This window comes from Alosa pseudoharengus, unplaced genomic scaffold (assembly GCF_046254945.1).
Source record: "Alosa pseudoharengus isolate Yale_2024_CS ecotype anadromous, Long Island Sound unplaced genomic scaffold, YU_APseudo_1.1 YU_APseudo_1.1_scf_1, whole genome shotgun sequence".
NCBI classification, from domain to species: Eukaryota; Metazoa; Chordata; class Actinopteri; order Clupeiformes; family Clupeidae; genus Alosa; species Alosa pseudoharengus.
The window spans coordinates 51,109,666-51,127,382 of NW_027468564.1; the positions used below are offsets into that span (position 1 = coordinate 51,109,666).

The window sequence follows — 17,717 nt, forward strand, 5'->3', positions numbered from 1 at the left end:
ACACACTGTGGGGGGAAGGACAAAGAGTTCGGGGGACGTTGTGGGAATGTTTACGGGACGTTTCCCCGCGTAGGCTGTGTCCGTGAGTGCGTGCCTCTGGGGAGTCTGGATGGTGTCCTTGGCTCTGGCGACAGGGCCGGGATATTTTTACTCTGGGGACACGCTGAGGAGAGCGCAGGGAGGTCAGGCACAGCCTCTGCAGGGAGCGCAAGAACAGAACGCTCCTGGATATCCGCACACACACACACACACACACACAGATACAGACACACACACACACACACACACACACACACACACACACACACACACACACACACACACAGATACAGACACACACACACACACACAGATACAGACACACACACACACACACACACACACACAGATACACACACACACACACACACACACACACACACACACACACACACACACACACACACAAAACACCCTACCACACACACAAACTCCCCAAACTGGTACAGATTCACCACTCCAAAAAGTTGATCTCACATTGCTGTTTTTAATAAGAACAGAACAGAAAAAAAGTTATAATGATTCTAGACAGCACAAACACAGACATTTCTGTTCACATAGAAAAGAAATGCAGGTTTACTTGTAAACAAAAGATTGAACACCTGTCTTTCTAATTTAAGCACCAAATGTGTTTTTTTTTGTCAAACAGCATCATAAATCTTTGATCACTGAATCATTGTTATGCCCCATTTCTCAAACACGCCACACAATTACATCACCTATGCACACTGTTTTGCCCATCACCCGTAACTCATTATCAAATTTATACAACAACCTCCATCTTGTTTACAACCATCGAGCAGTTTGCCTGCAAGGTCATTCTCACAGAGGCTGCAGGCCTGGATTCCACAGAGACATCTTGCCAGCTCGAGTTATTACTTTATTAGCTTTTAAGTAGTATGTTCTCACCCCAAACACTTTCATAAACATTTTATAAGGAAGTGTGGTCATATCAACAAAAAAACAGTAACAAGCCTCAGCTCCATAGAGGTCCCTGTGTGCTGTAAAGCTATGTGGTTCAGAAGCCAAGGTTGCGACCTTGTGCTGTTCAGTCCATCCCAAGGACTCTAAACTCCTATATATCACCTTGGGCTCGTTCCTGGGCCTGGACTAGCAGACCGCACAGATGACCGAGTCTATCTGCCCTTTGCGTGGGTTAACAGCTGTAATTAGCTTTAAGCGTTTGTGTTGGCAACCTCGACCCAGGGGCTGTAAAATCCCCTCTTCTACAGCGAAAGCCAAGAAAGCGCTGTTCCTTCTGGCTGAGGGTCAGTGAGGTGACCTGCTAAAAAATGGGCTTAAGAAATAGGAAATATAGCAACTCCTAATAATTCACTGGATGCCCTGTGTTCACCAAGTTTGTATGCATGGTGTAGATACTGTTGACACATTTTAAATGGCGTGATATAAAATATAATAAATTTGACATGTTATGTGTATATTTAACTTTTTCACTTTTTAAATCTGCTTATTGGCCCTAGTTTTGTCTTATTCACCTGTTTAGTCAATCTACTCTTTCTTCATTCATCACCCCCTCCTCCCTCCTGTCCTCCTTTCCAAAAACATGCGTCCACCAGGTCTGGATGCAATTAGGGCTGAACCAACACAATCCCCCGGCTTCCTGTTTCAAATTTTTTACCCAAACAGCCCAGGGCTGTCGGCATCTTCTGAGAACCCGCACGCGGGTGGGCAGCATGGCATTCGCTCTCAGTCACAATCCGCCAACTCGGGGACGAGGCCCATCTCATCACCCTGCCTCACTTGAAATAATGGCCGATGCATCTTCATTTGTTTTGTGCCCATTTAGGACAATTTTTTATGACTGATTTTATAGTGCACTGTGATAACCAGGGATTTTATAGGATCCGACTGTAAAGCAAAGCTGCAGTTGTGTTGCTAATTGGACAACTTTTTTTTTTTTCATGACCATCAACCATCTCAGTACTTTCAGTGCTGTAGTTAAGCTACACTGTGTCTAAGAGGATTTTTGTATCATCCTTTTTTTGGCATTTTTTTGGCATTTTTGGGCGCCCTCAATGGCAGATGTGCTCTGTTCTGTGGACCTTCGCTGCTACGGTCTGCCGTAGTCTGTTTATTCCTCGTAATCTATGGTCTTGACTTCAACTCCTCCGTGAGGGTCTGAAACACTGATTAGCAGTAAAACAAGCGCACAGCACAACACAACAAACAAACTCACTTGGCCAAATTGTGTGTGTTTTCCATCCAAGGCCTGTCACGGCCGTGGCCCCAGCGTCTGGGATATGTGTGCTAATAGCAGGGGGACTGAGCTGGCCAGCTGGCACCAACTGGTGGGGCCAACACATGGAGGCCCCCCCCCCTTTGCTCTCCCTCTTGGCTGGCAGAACACAAAGCCCAGGGCTCCGTGGAGCCAACTAACGATCCACCAGGAGGCCCCCCGCCTGGTCACCTATGGACGACAGACTCCACCTGCCGCACCCTGAGAGCTCTCTGGCCTGAGGGACCAGGGGCCAATTAAGGTGAGAAGGAGCTGCTGCATGGCTGTTTTCTCTCTCTCTCTCTCTCTCTCTCTCTCTCTCTCTCACACACACACACACACACGCTCTCACACATTCTTCTCTGTCTTTCTTTCAGTGAGGGCGTGCATGCCGTTTGAACGAGGCAGCAACAGTTTTGAGTCCGTTCCAGGAAAAGAAAAGCTATCAACGCTGAGAAACTAGACATGCCGCACTGCAGCTTTGAGACTTAAACACTCGAAACAGTTTCATGGCTTGATAATAAGTCGATATTTAGCATAGTCCATTTTTTGTTCTCCTGAAGGCACCATATTGTACGTCTACATTTCTATACAGCTCTTCATCGTGGAGGGATTGATGTTGTTGCAGGTAGTGTGCTTAAAATGTGCAACAGCAGTAGTGCTTTGTCGTCGCAACCTCTCCCCTTCTTTGCCAACCTCTCGTCAACATCACCAGCGGTCCTCACGCGACTCTTGGATGCCACAACTTACTTCCCTGAGAGGAATTTAGGCAAGCAAAAAAAAAAAAACATGAAAAAACGAGAAAAAAAACCCCCCAAAAACAAACAAACAACGCAACAAAAACAACAACAAAAGCGTCCCGTCTCGTCTCCGTCCTCCGTTTAGGTACTGGGCGCCACCAGGTATCCGTTGAAGGTGATGTAGACGTCCACGTCGTCGCTGTAGATGGCGTTCTCGCGCTCGCGCTTGTACAGCCGCACCCACACCTCGTCGTTGAGCGCCAGCGTGAGCATGACGCTCTGGCTCTGCATGATGGAGCGCTCGCTGGGCTGCGCGTACAGGATCACCTGCTCGCGCTCGTTGTGCATCAGGTGCAGGTAGGTCTCCTTGAAGTTCCACGTGTGGATGTTGACGTTGAAGAAGTAGACGCCGGGCACGAAGCAGTAGAACTTGCCCTTGAACATGTTGAAGTGCTCCTCGGGGTTGACGAAGACCGTGTCGAAGACCAGCGCCGTGTAGTAGTCCACGCTGTGCAGCGCCTTGCGCCGGCCCACCGAGAAGTAGGAGTTCTGGGTCTTGCAGGGGTCGCCGGGCGTGCCTGCCTGGCCCTTGGGCCCCTTGTGGCCCGCGGGGCCCCTGGAGCCGGGGGGGCCCTCTGCTCCGGCCTTCCCTGGAGTACCTCGCTCCCCACGGTCCCCTTTATCTCCTTCAGAGAGAGAGAGAGATGGAGAGAGAGAGATGGGGAGAGAGAGAGAGAGAGAGATGGAGAGAGAGAGAGAGAGATATGGGGAGAGAATGTGTGAGAAGCTTACAACGAGAGAGAAAATACGCTTACAACGGATATAACAGACACGCACAGCACATCATGACTGGGCCGGTCAGGTTAAATAGTTGTAATGGTTCCAGTAGATGGAGTCATGGTGTACCAAACTCAAGGACTGGAACACCTATGTAGGTCACTGGACAAAAGCACCAAAAAGCCACATTCTTCTAGTGCTATGACCAGTTTCTGTGCAAACACCCTAATGCGTCCCCTCTGCACACTGAGCGACTGGGAGTTTGGTCTTGTTTTGTTTACCTTATTTGAACCAAACCTTCTGTAGTCCAAGTGCATGACCCAGCAGGTCCATACCTATTCAGAAGCTTTCACACGCCAAAAGGATTACATTTCACTTCTATGAGTCACACTAGGATAGGATTCCTGTGCCTGGTTCTGACTCTAGCTGTGGATACGCTCCTCAAGACGCTCTTTGAAAACTGAAAACTGCTGCTCCACCTGTTTCGGTGGGCTGACGGCTGGTCTCTGGCAAGGTGGCCAAAGGCAGCGCTTTGCTGTGGCTTGGTGCTTGACCCCTCTGCTGAGGACTACAGCTAGAGCAGCACAGTGTGTTTCTCCATTAATCACAGACATGACACACACACACACACACACACACACACACTCATTCTCTGTTTTACTCTGCCTTATCTCTTGTTCTGTCCCTCCCTCTCTTTCACACACACACACACACACACACACACGCAGAGAGAGAGACACACACATGCACACATACACGCAGACACACACATGGTGTTCTGCCACATAAGCAAGTTCTGTGCCAGAATTATACTCCTGAAGGATGACTTTCTTCGCCTTACAAAAGGAATTCCGCTTAATTAATTCTGCTTTGCAATGAAAGAGAAAAGCAGGGCAGTGCAGATTTAACAAACAGCCCTTTCGCTGCCAAAGGTTATTTTTTGCAAGGCAGCATAAATCTATGCTTTATGAGCCAAGCGATTTGAGTTTGTTTGTTTGGATCAGATGGCGGATCTCATACTTTGAATCGCACACTTCAACAGCTTAATTACATTCTGATCTGGAATCATAGTCCACTACAGTAATTTGACATGAGCTTCTCTTTGACTCCCTCATTGCATGGTAATCTGAAGGGAGACTAAAAAGGACATCTGGCCAGAGGGGTTTCTGAGGAGATAAGATAAGAAACTCTCAGCGGTGTGGACCCATCAGGGAGGGACGGATGCTGTTGACTCATCTCCAGGACTATTTCGAGGACTGGGCTGCAATACTGACCATGTGAGTTTTACTCTGCAACAGTCCATGTCTTCTTGTCATGGGATTGGACAGATAAAAAGGCTTCTATTCAATGAGATTTACATTTTCTCTGGGCCTATGGAGATTTATAATTTCTCTGGGCCTATGGAGATTTATATTTTCTCTGGGCCTAACTTCTCTGTGAAACTGTGTGCGGCTATACAGGATATTGTGTAGTGATTTCTCTCTCACTTTCCTTGCAATTTGGTAGAGCAGGATAGCATACCAGATGTAAAACAATGATGGCAGCTGATGCCTTCAACAACTTGTTGAAGTCCTTGACATTATAGAGCGCTTTAAGGAGGTTCAGATGTTGGCTGCACTCCCACTTCTCATGATGTTTATGCTCCTCTCTGTGACATATCATACGTCTCATGCTGTTGTCATTAGGAAACATCTACAGCTGGCTTATTAGCCATTATACTAGACGCCAAGGCTGTATATAGAGGATTTTCATTGGACCATAGAATTGGACAAGAATGTCTATTGTGTCCAACATTAGATTTGGCTTGGCAGCTCCAGCCAGGCACAGCTCAGTATCAGCTGCCTGTTCCACAGAGAGTTGGGGATGTATAGAGAGAGTTGGGGATGTATAGAAAGAGTTGAGGATGAATAGAGAGAGTAGGGGATGTATAGACGTTTTCACACTGTTGGGACTTTCTGCAGTTCCTATACCTTTTATAGTTCCTAGAACTTGTTGCATGTTCACACTGCATTAAATTGAGGGCGATTGTAGTTCCTCTGGTCGCGGTTCCTATAACCATTTTAGCTCCTACATTCGGGCAGTCTTTTCCCTGCACATAGGAACTATGACTGACTGTTATAAGCTACCTATGTGCCCACCTTCTTTGCTATGGAACACGTGTGATGTGGTATAAAGTGGCTATTCCACCCGTCATGTGGTGTGGAACATAAAGTATCTATCAGTGGTCTCAGGTCAGTTTAAGCAAAGAATCAGCAACTGTAGCACTTAGAATAAATGCAAAAACTAAGCAAAACAAAAGTGAGTAACACAACATTCATTCTGAGAATAAAAGTAGATGAGATGTTATGCTTTAGACAACCACAGAATTGCACAGTCCCCAAACCATGATTTTTTTCAATACCGGCTAAAATGGTGCTCATTCTTTTTCTGAAACACTTCTTTATGCATATTTTTTACCATCTAGTCGAATCCAAATCTAGTAAACAGATTGTGCGGTGCCCTATACATTGGTGTGCAATGGCTAGTCGGTTTCATTTGGACAGACTGACTAGAGATCCTGCATTCTTTAGTGGCCTTGTGCTATTTCAGGACTCTCAGCAGAAATAATACAGTCCAGAGGTGAAATCATCCCCCTGCCGTCCGCACGGAAGAGCAGACAGCCCCGCTGCTCCTCACTCGGCCGCACAGATGACCAGTAATGACAGGGCAGCACGGAGCACTTATCCCCTCCAGCCAGGCGTACCTTTGAGGATGGTCATGTTGATGAAGGTGCGGACCTCGGGTGCTTGCTGGAGGCCGGCAGAGCGCGGCGAGGAGGGGCTGTCGGGGGGGTCCAGGTGGTCGCAGCAGCGCCGGCAGTAGCGCACGGGGGGCCGCGAGGGGGACGGCACGGCGACCGCCACCACCACCGCCAGGGGGAGGAGCAACAGCACGGGCAAAGGGAGTCCAGACATCATCGCACCTCACTAGGAGAGAGGGAGAGGGAGAGAGAGGGAGGGATGAGAGGAATGAGAGGGATGAGAGGAATGAAAAAGAGAGATGAGAGAGAGAGAGAGAGAGGGATGGAGAGGGATGAGATGTTGTCCATGTTCTCATTGTTAATGTACAAATTGCTACACTGATTTGTTTTATGCTTTGGCAATGCTGTACCTATGGCAAGCAACGTTGAATTGAATTGAACTGAGAGAGAGAAAGAGAGAGAGAGATAGAGAGAGAGAGAGAGAGAGAGAGAAATAGTGGGAGGGGGACGAGAGTGAGAGTGAAAGAAGGAACACTGAGTTAGTCAGCCAGTGTCAATGTCATTCCCTAAACACCAGGTGTGAGAATGAGACTAAAGCTCTATGTCTGGTGACAGACTTCTCAGTCATGGTATCACCACTGGAGATCACCACTAGTAGTCCATCAATTATTGAAGCTTTAATTTAGCAGCTGGCACGCGCCTCTTGTTGAAGGCCTGACTTGCACACACAAACACAGGGATTGAATGACTTAACTGAGCGGAGGCACCTGCCCAGACGCCCTGTATGCCGACACAGCGACTAATTACTTAAGACATGTTTGGTGACAAGCCAAGTCTGCGTAAATTATTTGCGTGCTCGGTGCCCAAGTGAAAAGTCAGCGAGGGAGCGAGAGAGCATTAAAGGTAACGGGTGAGTCGGGGCCGTGCTGTGTTAGTCATCCCGCCAGGCTGTGTTATCCTTGGCAAGCTCTCGCGATCGTGTCCAGTGCTTTACTCTGCCTCTGTCCAGGCCTTTCAGGGGCATCACGTCATTATTCAACAATACAGCTTTTGAGAAACCAATAGTGGGTGGCCCACCGGTCCTACTCCGTAATGCTATATGTGTGATTGCTTGAGTGTTTACCGAGTTCCCTACTGGCCGTAGGCCAACATGTGATTTGCCTGCATGTACAACTCCTAACCTACACTCTAGGTAACTCAGCTGGTGTAACATATGACATTACATTACATTACATTACATTTGGCTGACGCATTTTTAACCAAAGCGACTAACAACATGGTAAACAGTTTAAGTTTTAGAGCAATTCACAACAATTTTAGGACAATTTAAAAAACATAAGAATAAGTACAGTAAGAATAAGTGCATCAGTGAGTGCTGTTGTTAACAGTTACGTGTCCGTTTAAGACGGCTGGTGAGTGCTAGGATCAGCAAGACTTGTTGTAAGTGTTGCTGATCCTAGCACTCACCAGCCGTCTTAAACGGACACGTAACTGTTATGACATAATATAGCCCTTTTCCTTGAATACATGTTTTAGACCTTGGCCTATCGCTTCATACACTCTCACCTCAACATTTAGAAGTCACGTCACAGATCAGGGCACATTTTGTTGTCCTTAACCTTTAAAGCAGTGAACCTTTTTTTAACTTAAAGCAACACCAAAGAACTTTCCCTCTATCGCACGCACGCTATTTATCCACCGGCTTTGCAAATAACGATGTCCACAGACAAGGTAGAATATTTTGCATGACTTATAAAAGCACGATGTATTGCGACATCAGATGCAAGTCAAATTTGTAGTTTCTTATGTCTCATTCCATCGAACTACAGATCCGCTACCCGATCTGGCAAACTTATAGTGCAGTTATAGCCGATTGAGGGCCGCGAAGCAGAATTGCCGTTCACCCTGTTACGAGTTGATGAACCACTGAAACGATTTTGGAAACTACTATCTTTTGACCACTTTATTGCAGTTTATCATAATAGGTTTCAAGTAACTTGCATGGAGAGTGTATAGCTCACTTTTCCAGAATGCCAGAAAAGCCTGTTATGCTTAAAGAATGAGCTGAAACAGTGAAAATGTATGCCAGCAATGTTGCCTTAGCTCTGTTCTGCATGTGAAGTGGTTTGCATCACAAATGTGATGAGCAGAACGTAGCTGTTGACAAAATGTCTTATGGCCAAATAGCCCATAGACCTACATAATGAAGTTGTTTATTGTGGAAGAGTAGTCGGAACTCTTCATTAAGCTGTTTAGAGGAGCGCTCTATCGCGACTGGTGAATTACAGCCTCAGGTTTCACTGCTGACATTTATTGCCCCTTTCCTTCAATATTTAGCCAAGGGGCTGACTGGTCTGCTCAGAAACACATGCTGAGGGTTTAAACAGTCAGTGAGTAATGTCAAGAGTGATACCCCACAGAGGAAATACCACTGTAAGACACCAACTTAGGCTGTGGAAAGTGGCCCATGGCTAGAGCCATGCAGTATTCTGGCTTTCATATACTTTAGTTAAGACTGCATAAACCATGTGACTATAACCTATATACGTTTATGCCTCAGACAGGATGTTTTACTGTCCTTTCCTTCGGTGAAAGTGTAGGCTATTGTTTAGTGGACATAACTGAAACAGAGAGCATGCGGAATGAATTCCCATAGTCACTGGTTGGAATGTATGCTTTCCAAATGACTACGTTTTTTACGCTTACATTATTTTACGCTAACTTTACGCTATATATATATTCCTTGTTACATCATCTTCCCAACATCACCGAGAGCCATGCGTACTGACTCGAAGCCTTGTTTGAAATAAAGGTTTTTTTTTATATCTATAAAAGTATGCCTAACTGATTATGCGTAACTATCCACAACGTTTTTGCAAGGCTTTCATACATCATGTCCACTGCCTCGCTATTACAATCGCATGTCTAGGATATACAAACACTAATATCCAGCTGTTTTAGTAAGTTCTAACAATGAGCCACGTCCTCAACTATCAAAACTTGGCACAACTCATCGTACAGAACTGTTGCGGCATGCAATAACTCACAAACATTTGTAATGTGACTCACGCTTATGCATCTTCTCTAACTGTGCTTTGAAATTCTGCTGGGTTGACAAAAGACAGATTTGTCCCTTTGCATGTACGATAATGATGGGAAGTTTCATTGTCTTTCGTCATTGATTCAACCAGATGAGTCCACTGACGTAAGACAATTGCCCCACATTTATTGTAACAGAATAAAAAAAAATCCACGGAATTACTTTGCCTACCTCAGAAGTTCTGCAGCTGCTCCGCGAACTGCCTTCGTGTCGATCAGCTGAGAGCTTCGGGCATGTATAGCGGCAAGGAAGTTTCTTTTCTCTTTCTCTCTCTCTCTCTCTCTCTCTCTCTCTCTCTCTCTCTCTCTCTCTCTCTCTCTGTCTCTCTCTGTTTTTCTTTTTCCTACTTCAATCTGATCCACCACGTTCTCCTCCTTCTCTCTGTAATTCAACCTCCCTCTCTAGTTTCTCTTGATTATTCCTTCATCTTTCAGGAGCTCTAAGTCACCCTTTCATTTCCCGTTAAAGCTGTTACTAAGCCCATACTATCCCTCTCTAAAAATCAGACGTGTCAGTGGCAGGTGTTGATTTTTCCTGTCTCACAGATACCCAGGTAAAAACCCTTGGCTTGCAACAATCCCCGGAGGGCATTTTAAATCACTTTTTTTTATCAGAACATCCATCTAAAGAATGCTCCTCCTACTCATATAACTAGGACATAGATATCTTGCCCTTTTCTACCAGTGACAATGAAATACATCAATTATGACAGTTCCTTTTGCGGTTGGCTTTGATTGCTAATTGTAAAGTAGGAGATTTAGTGTAATCGGTACCAGCCTTGCTGTGGAAACAGGCAGAAATCCTCATTCTGCTTCGAATTAGGCTTGGGTGAGCCAACCGTGTCTCATGCACCCTCTCTGGCCAAAGGGGCGCATGCACGGATTTTAAATAGTTAATTAAGCGAAGGGAGCACGCCAGCTTCATAAATATCCACATTTATAAACAACACATGGCAAACTTGTGCAGCAGATTCCAATATCATGGTTGACTGGCTCGGGGGACCGTCATTGGTCACCCCTCCAGCTGCCCTCGGTGCTGGTCACACCAGATGGGATCAGATGGCCTGACACTGATGCTTCTCTCCGAGGGCAGTTGAACTTTGACCTGTCCGTGTCAGAGCCTTTTGAGAGGGGTCAGCGGAAACGGTGGTTCGTACAGGTCTCTGGACGATCGTGCCTTTCCTCTGCGCCGAAAGAGGGCATTCCTGCAGGTGTTTGAACCAAGTATGCCGTATCCTTACACGTCAAGAGAAAACATTCTAAGCACTGGTCCACTCTCATTCCTGCCCACGTTCCCTTCACTTCGCCTCTCTTCAGTCTACACTCTGACTTCCCTTTTCCTGTTCTTTGGCCACCATCTCCCTTAGTCTCTTCACATCTCACAGCATTCACTGCCTGTAGTCTGTAATCACTGAGACGGTGGTTGCTTTCATTTGACTCTTCTTCCTGTGGCAGAAGACTTACATTGGGAAACATACTTACTTACTTACGTACTTCAGTGTAGGCCTGGGACAGATGAAAATACCTCAGCGTGATCTCATGTGTGGTGAGTGCCTTGGAGATTTAGTGATGTCGTATACTTACACCTGCGCAGCCCCACCCATCCCCCCTTGGAAATCACCCACGGGGTCCACTCCCCACTCCACGTCCTCTTTTTGTCTAGAGTTTGGGTGATGTTTAGTTTGGCTTGACCCCATCTCCCCTTTTATCCTTTTAGGAAAAGAAGGGAGGGGGCTGTTACAAAGCCAGGAGAAGTTTCTCAAAACTCGCCTAATGCGCCATGACAACCCCATCGCTTAGAGATGGAACATCTGCAAACAACACCCATTTAGGTTGACATGCTAGACACAGCCTGACAAGGACAAGCGCTGCTCAGGGGCCAGATGTTAGTTAATTTCTGTTAGTGAGTGATAGCTGTGTGTATATGTGTGTGTGTGTGTGTGTGTGTGTATACAACTTCAGATGTATACTATTTCAGCCTTTCAGTCTACAGGAAGGTCAGGCAGCATGTGCAGGCCCCACTGTCCCCTCCGATGGTGTCCTTCTGTCAGCACCTTATCTCTGTGTCTTGACCCTTGACCCTTCACAACCTTTTTCATTTCCTCTCATCTGTAATTGTTTCAATATCTGTCTTATCATCTTCATTTCTTTACTTTTTAGCTCTGCCCATTTCTCTTCCTCACCAAGGCCTTGGTCGCCCTCTGTGCTGTTTGTTTGTTTGTGTGTGTGTGTGTGTGTGTGTGTGTGTGTGTGTGTGTGTGTGTGTGTGTGTGTGTGTGTGTGTGTGTGTGTTTTTGTGTGTGTGTGTGTGTGTGATATGGACTCATCTTGGCCCTTCTGTGAGATTGCATTTGGCTTATCCACATCTGTAAAGTCTCAACCACAAAGAAGAGAAGACAGATGTTTGAGAATGTGTGCTGGAGGGGGAAATGCAAAGGCCTGGATTCATGCCAGTATTCAGTTTGAGAGTGTGTGTGTGTGTGCGCGCCTGTGTGTGTGCGTGTGTGTGTGTGCTTGTATGCCTGTAATGTTCAAATGTAATATAATGTTTGAACATAATAGCATTTGGAAAAACCCAACCATGTCAAAATGAGTTTATTAGTATTATCTTTATTTGTGTGTTTATGTGACTGTGTGTGTGTGTGTGTGTGTGTGTGTGTGTGTGTGTATGTGAAGTGAAGTCTGTGGTTTAGTTTGTGTAAATCCTCTGAGTTGGGGAGGTTGCGTGGACGCGGAGGAGTAATGAAGGGAGGCGATGGCGGAGCACGCACAGCCCAGACAGGCACCGACTCAGGCAGCTATTAGAGCGAGCGAGCGAGCGAGCGCTCAGGGAGACGCCGCTGCGCTATTCACACTGTCTCCGGGCGGATTGATGAAGTGTCTGTGGTGTATAGGAGGCAATCCATCAACAAGTGAATGCATTTGGTTCACACAGACGTCACTCATCTGCTATTTCCACCCTGTACTCCCCTAATGTAAATCAGTCTGGCTAAGCCACAGTGAGCTCCTCATTCTCTATTTGGTATTAAGGGTTCAGCTGAAGAAGCTCAGTGTGTCTCGGGTTCAGGGCTTCACTGACAGACGAGCATTGTGAAAATGTCTTATGGTCCCTCGACGTTGGAACATATAAACGCGCTGCAGGCTACAGATAACGGAAATACCTCAAAATGACTCTGTTGATAAACATGCGCAGTTGGTTGATTTAATGTTAGATTATGCTTGTACTCACATGAACTTCTCTGCTCATAGTCAGTTGTGGGTCACAGTAGCTACCCAAGATTCTAGAGCGCTGAGCTCGATTCAGATCTTTGGTAGCTACTGTGTTTGCCTGTGTCTGTTTGTTGTTTGTGGTTCTTGTTTATGAAGATATTACTAGTACCACATAGTAGGAGACAATTCAAAACAGTAAATTTCCTACAAGATATGAAGCCTCGGTAAAAAAAACCGGATAAAAACCTTTGCAATGCAATGCAATGCTTGTGGATCCAACCCTACTGTACTATAGTCTTACTGTACATGCTATTGTGATATCCCTGCTCTGTGAAAAAGTAGTTCCAGTTTGGGCCAAGTTATAGCTTTTCTCCAAGGGGCCCCCCCTCCTAAACCCAGACCATCTGGGCGAGGCGGCCAGGCCACGAAACACCAATTACACAATTATACCGAATCAAACTGATTTAAGAGCAAAGACACGTACCACTTCACACAGCGCGCCTTCCAGGAAATGGCATGGAACACAAAACACACACACACACACATATTGACACGTTTATGTCGGCTAGCCAAGAGTGTTTTATAGTCCTCTACTCACCAGTGTGTCAGACATTCTTTTTACAAAACCGAATGTTTTACAGTCGAATAATGTCCGCCTGAGAAACTGCCACGTGGCACGGTACTGTGTACATCACAAAGTGACCCTATTCAAATCAGGGTTCAAGTGCAGACGCTCGCGCAGGTATTTATCAACAGGCTAATTTGTGTGGCCACTGCAGGACAGCACTCTCTCCTCTCCCTCCTCACCTTCCTATCCTTGTACTCCATTCTCACTCCTTGCATTGGCCAACCCCCCCTTGACTCTCTCACACACACACACACACACAGGCACACACAGGCACACTCATGCACACGCACACGCATGCACATGCACATGCACATGCACATGCACGCACACACACACACACGCACACAGACACACACACACACACACACACACACGCATGCACACGCACGCACACACACGCACACACACACACACACACACACACACACAGGCACGCGCACACACACACACACACACACACACACACACACACACACACACACACATTCCTCTGTGCCTCCCGCTTGCAGCTCTTTTGATCCCATGCTGTAGTTGTGCTTGGCTGCCGGGCTCGGGATGATGCTACAGGACTACCAGTGCCAGCTGGACAGCCAACGACTGCGCCTGACATCATTCCAATACAGATGAGAGAGGGAAGAGAGAGGAGGAACAGGAGGAGAGGTGAGAGAGGAGGAACAGGAGGACAGGTGAGAGAGGAGGAGGAAGAGAAGAGAGGTGAGAGAGGAGGAAGAGGAGGAGCGGTGAGAGAGGAGGAAGAGGAGAGAGGTGAGAGAGGAGGAAGAGGAGGAGAGCGGTGAGAGAGGAGGAAGAGGAGAGAGCTGAGAGAGGAGGAAGAGGAGGAGAGCGGTGAGAGAGGAGGAAGAGAAGAGAGGTGAGAGAGGAGGAAGAGGAGGAGACCGGTGAGAGAGGAGGAGGAAGAGGAGAGAGGTGAGAGAGGAGGAAGAGGAGGAGAGGTGAGAGAGGAGGAGGAAGAGGAGAGAGGTGAGAGAGGAGGAAGAGGAGGAGAGAGGTGAGAGAGGAGGAAGAGGAGGAGAGCGGTGAGAGAGGAGGAGGAAGAGGAGGAGAGGTGAGAGAGGAGGAGGAAGAGGAGGAGAGCGGTGAGAGAGGAGGAGGAAGAGGAGGAGAGGTGAGAGAGGAGGAAGAGGAGGACAGGTGAGAGAGGAGGAGGAAGAGAAGAGAGGTGAGAGAGGAGGAAGAGGAGGAGAGCGGTGAGAGAGGAGGAAGAGGAGAGAGGTGAGAGAGGAGGAAGAGGAGGAGAGCGGTGAGAGAGGAGGAGGAAGAGGAGAGAGGTGAGAGAGGAGGAAGAAGAGGAGAGCGGTGAGAGAGGTGAGAGAGGAGGAAGAGGAGGAGAGCGGTGAGAGAGGAGGAGAGAGAGGTCAGCCCAAGTGCACTCTCCCACCGTAATGAAGCAATGGACAGCAGCAAAATGATGCGATTACTGTAAGATCTCTCCTAAGATCGCACCATCAGGCATGACCTTATGCATCTCTCTATCTATCTCTCTCTCACACACATTCAACACACACACACACACACTCTCTCTCTCTCTCTCTCTCTCTCTCTCTCTCACACACACACACACACACACACACACACACACACACAAACACAAACACACACACACCCTCTTGCCCGCTTGTGTTTTATAATTTCCTTCTTGGCTGTCCTTCGTTGCCCGCCTCCCATATCTTCACTGGAGAAGACGATGACTGCGCTGGATGCCAAAATAATACACATCCGTGTGGAGTCTGTGGAGTGAGGCCCTCTGGGCCATGGCTGCCCTCAAAGCCACAGGAAATGAATCACAAGGGGCCAGCAAATGATTTTCATAAACAAGATGGACGAGAGTTTTCTCTTAGGGTGCCGCGATCTTCTAAAAATGTGTGTGTGGGGGAGAGAGAAAGAGAGAGAGTGCATTTATGGTTGTGTGACAGATGTTATGTCACAACTTTCTGACTATATTTGGATAAGCGATACCAATATTACTACATCATAATTCACAATTTCAAAATTAGAGGCCCACTCGTTGCGAGTATGAGAAGCTGACTAAATAACTAAATCTACGTGTGCGTCTTAGCCAAGTGATCCGTTCATGCAGTTTCCATGAGAGAGGGCTAAAATGGCTAGCAGGATAAAAGAGAAATGCATGTGTAGCAGGATTAAGGGGTGGAGCGCCCCATAATCACTTCCTAATTGGTTAGCCAATAAGTTTACCTGGCTACCATATAAAATGGTAGGTAGCGTTTGCCCAGGTGGACACCTGGAAACCTGCCTCTGTCACTTCCCAACGCACGCCTTCCTGCCGGCCGCCGGTATGAGATCTCTGTGTTTTTCTCCCTCTTGCGCTACCGTTGTTACTTGTTTCGGGAGGTTAATATCTGTAATCCTGGTTTTATAGCACCATCCATGCTTGCCTCACTGGCCTCCATGCTGTCTTGGTGCATGGCTTGTTCCACCACGGTGCACTCTCAGTAACATACACCCTGCCTCAAGTGATGAGTCGCTGCTACACCGGTATGTAGCCTATTGAGGTAATTAACTTGTTTCTCATGTTTGTCCGGTTTTAATCTTATTTTTATTGTGCATTGTAGGTGTTGTGGGCCTAAGTCATCTGGACGTGCATTGTGCTCACTGCTGCTTTACTGAGTTTTGGTCCGTGTATTATCCGTTGTCAAGACATTGTTTCCTGCTGACCGTTCGCGTGGCTGTGGCACCGAAGCTAGCGGCAGTGGCGGGCGCAGACACCTGCTTATATTGTTGGTCTGGCGTGATTGTGAATGAATGTAAACGTGTATTAATGTGCATGACTGTAACCATGTGTTAATGTGTATTCATTGTTTGTTATTTGAGTCTTGCTGTTTTATCATTTTGGCACTGGTAGGAGGCCACCTCTGTTGCTGCAGATCACCTGAGATTGCGGTACCCATACGCGTCGATTACGGGGGAGACGGGTGGGATATGTCCCCACCACTATTTATAATTTGAATTTTGTCCCCACCACTTCTAAAAATGTGCAAACAAATGCGACCGTAAAAATCCCCACATACTGAAATCATCGAGTCTAAACCATGCGATAGGCGCGCACAATGACATCCTCACAGCATGCACACCTGCTAGATATGTGTGGATCGAGTGTTGCGCGGTTAAGGTTTTTTAACATCCGCACCCACCCGACCCTCCAGTCATGTAATGCTTGCTAGAGTTGACTGTAGCTCGGAATGCAATCGGTTGCCATAGTAGGCTATCCTAAAATCCAGCGATAAAACAAAGCATGAACTCATGAGCGTTGGTCTACCCTATATGTATATCCTCTGATTGTAATGTTTATAGATAGGCTATCTAGGCGATATTAACATTTATTTTGTATTTGGCCTGTTATAAAATCATGTAGGCCTATTGAACAATTTAAACACATTGTGAACCCCAAAGTTGGAGACATGCATATAGACATTGCTGCAAATTTAAAACCGGATTACTCTGGAATGGCTAACTGTACAGGGGAGTGCTTTAAACTTTAATTAAAACTTTAAACTTTAATTACACCTTTGTGTTCGGTAAGGTCTGCTGTTTATTCTGATATATGGTTTGTCATGTGTTGAGGGAAAGTTCGCGAAGCCAAGATGAATGGGTAGGGAGACGGGTGCAGAAAATATGATTAAATTAAAGTTAGGCTACTTTTCTCGCGAACCGTTTACCACAACAACTAACCACCAACATCGTTTAAAAGCTGAGAAAAAGCTCTTTCGTGTGATAGATGTGATGTCTGTGATGAATAGGCTACTTCGCAAGTAGTTCAGCAAATTTGGGTGGGACAGAAATACCTTACAGAGCAGCAGATCAGGGCTGGCCATATCGGCTCTGATATACATTGATTTAAATGCATTATCGCTTCACTACCCAAACACGCGAACAAGAAAGAAAAGAAAAAAAGAAACCAATGAGCTTATGTCGCGATTTCCGATAGGCCTAGAGAAAAGACAGCTTTTGGTAATCTAACAAGTAGGATTTGCTTTGCCTACTCTGCTGTTTGGTTGTCCCAAACTTTGAGACGACCCATACTCGCATTAACTGAATCTTATCAACCCGAACTGTGATGTTCCAAACAGAGTTACAGGATGCAATGCCTAATAATCTCACTGCCTACGGCATAACTGATACAGTGCGCCTAGGCCTACTGTTAAACACCTGAAAAATATTAAGCTGCTGTTTTCTTTTCATGACGAGCACTAGGCCTACGTTTGAATGATT

The 17,717-nt window shown here is 46.6% G+C and overlaps 1 protein-coding gene across 1 annotated transcript; it reads right to left on the reverse strand.

Annotated features, from left to right (window-relative positions):
• Positions 1 to 523: 523 nt before the first annotated feature.
• c1qtnf6b (C1q and TNF related 6b) lies at positions 524 to 9,925 on the reverse strand. Its single transcript, XM_076291583.1, has 3 exons — positions 9,804 to 9,925; positions 6,536 to 6,758; positions 524 to 3,701 (listed from the first exon to the last, which is right to left on the reverse strand). The coding sequence occupies exons 2-3, from the start codon at positions 6,747 to 6,749 to the stop codon at positions 3,157 to 3,159; spliced, it is 759 nt and encodes a 252-aa protein (XP_076147698.1). The 5' UTR covers positions 6,750 to 6,758; positions 9,804 to 9,925; the 3' UTR covers positions 524 to 3,156.
• Positions 9,926 to 17,717: the final 7,792 nt, after the last annotated feature.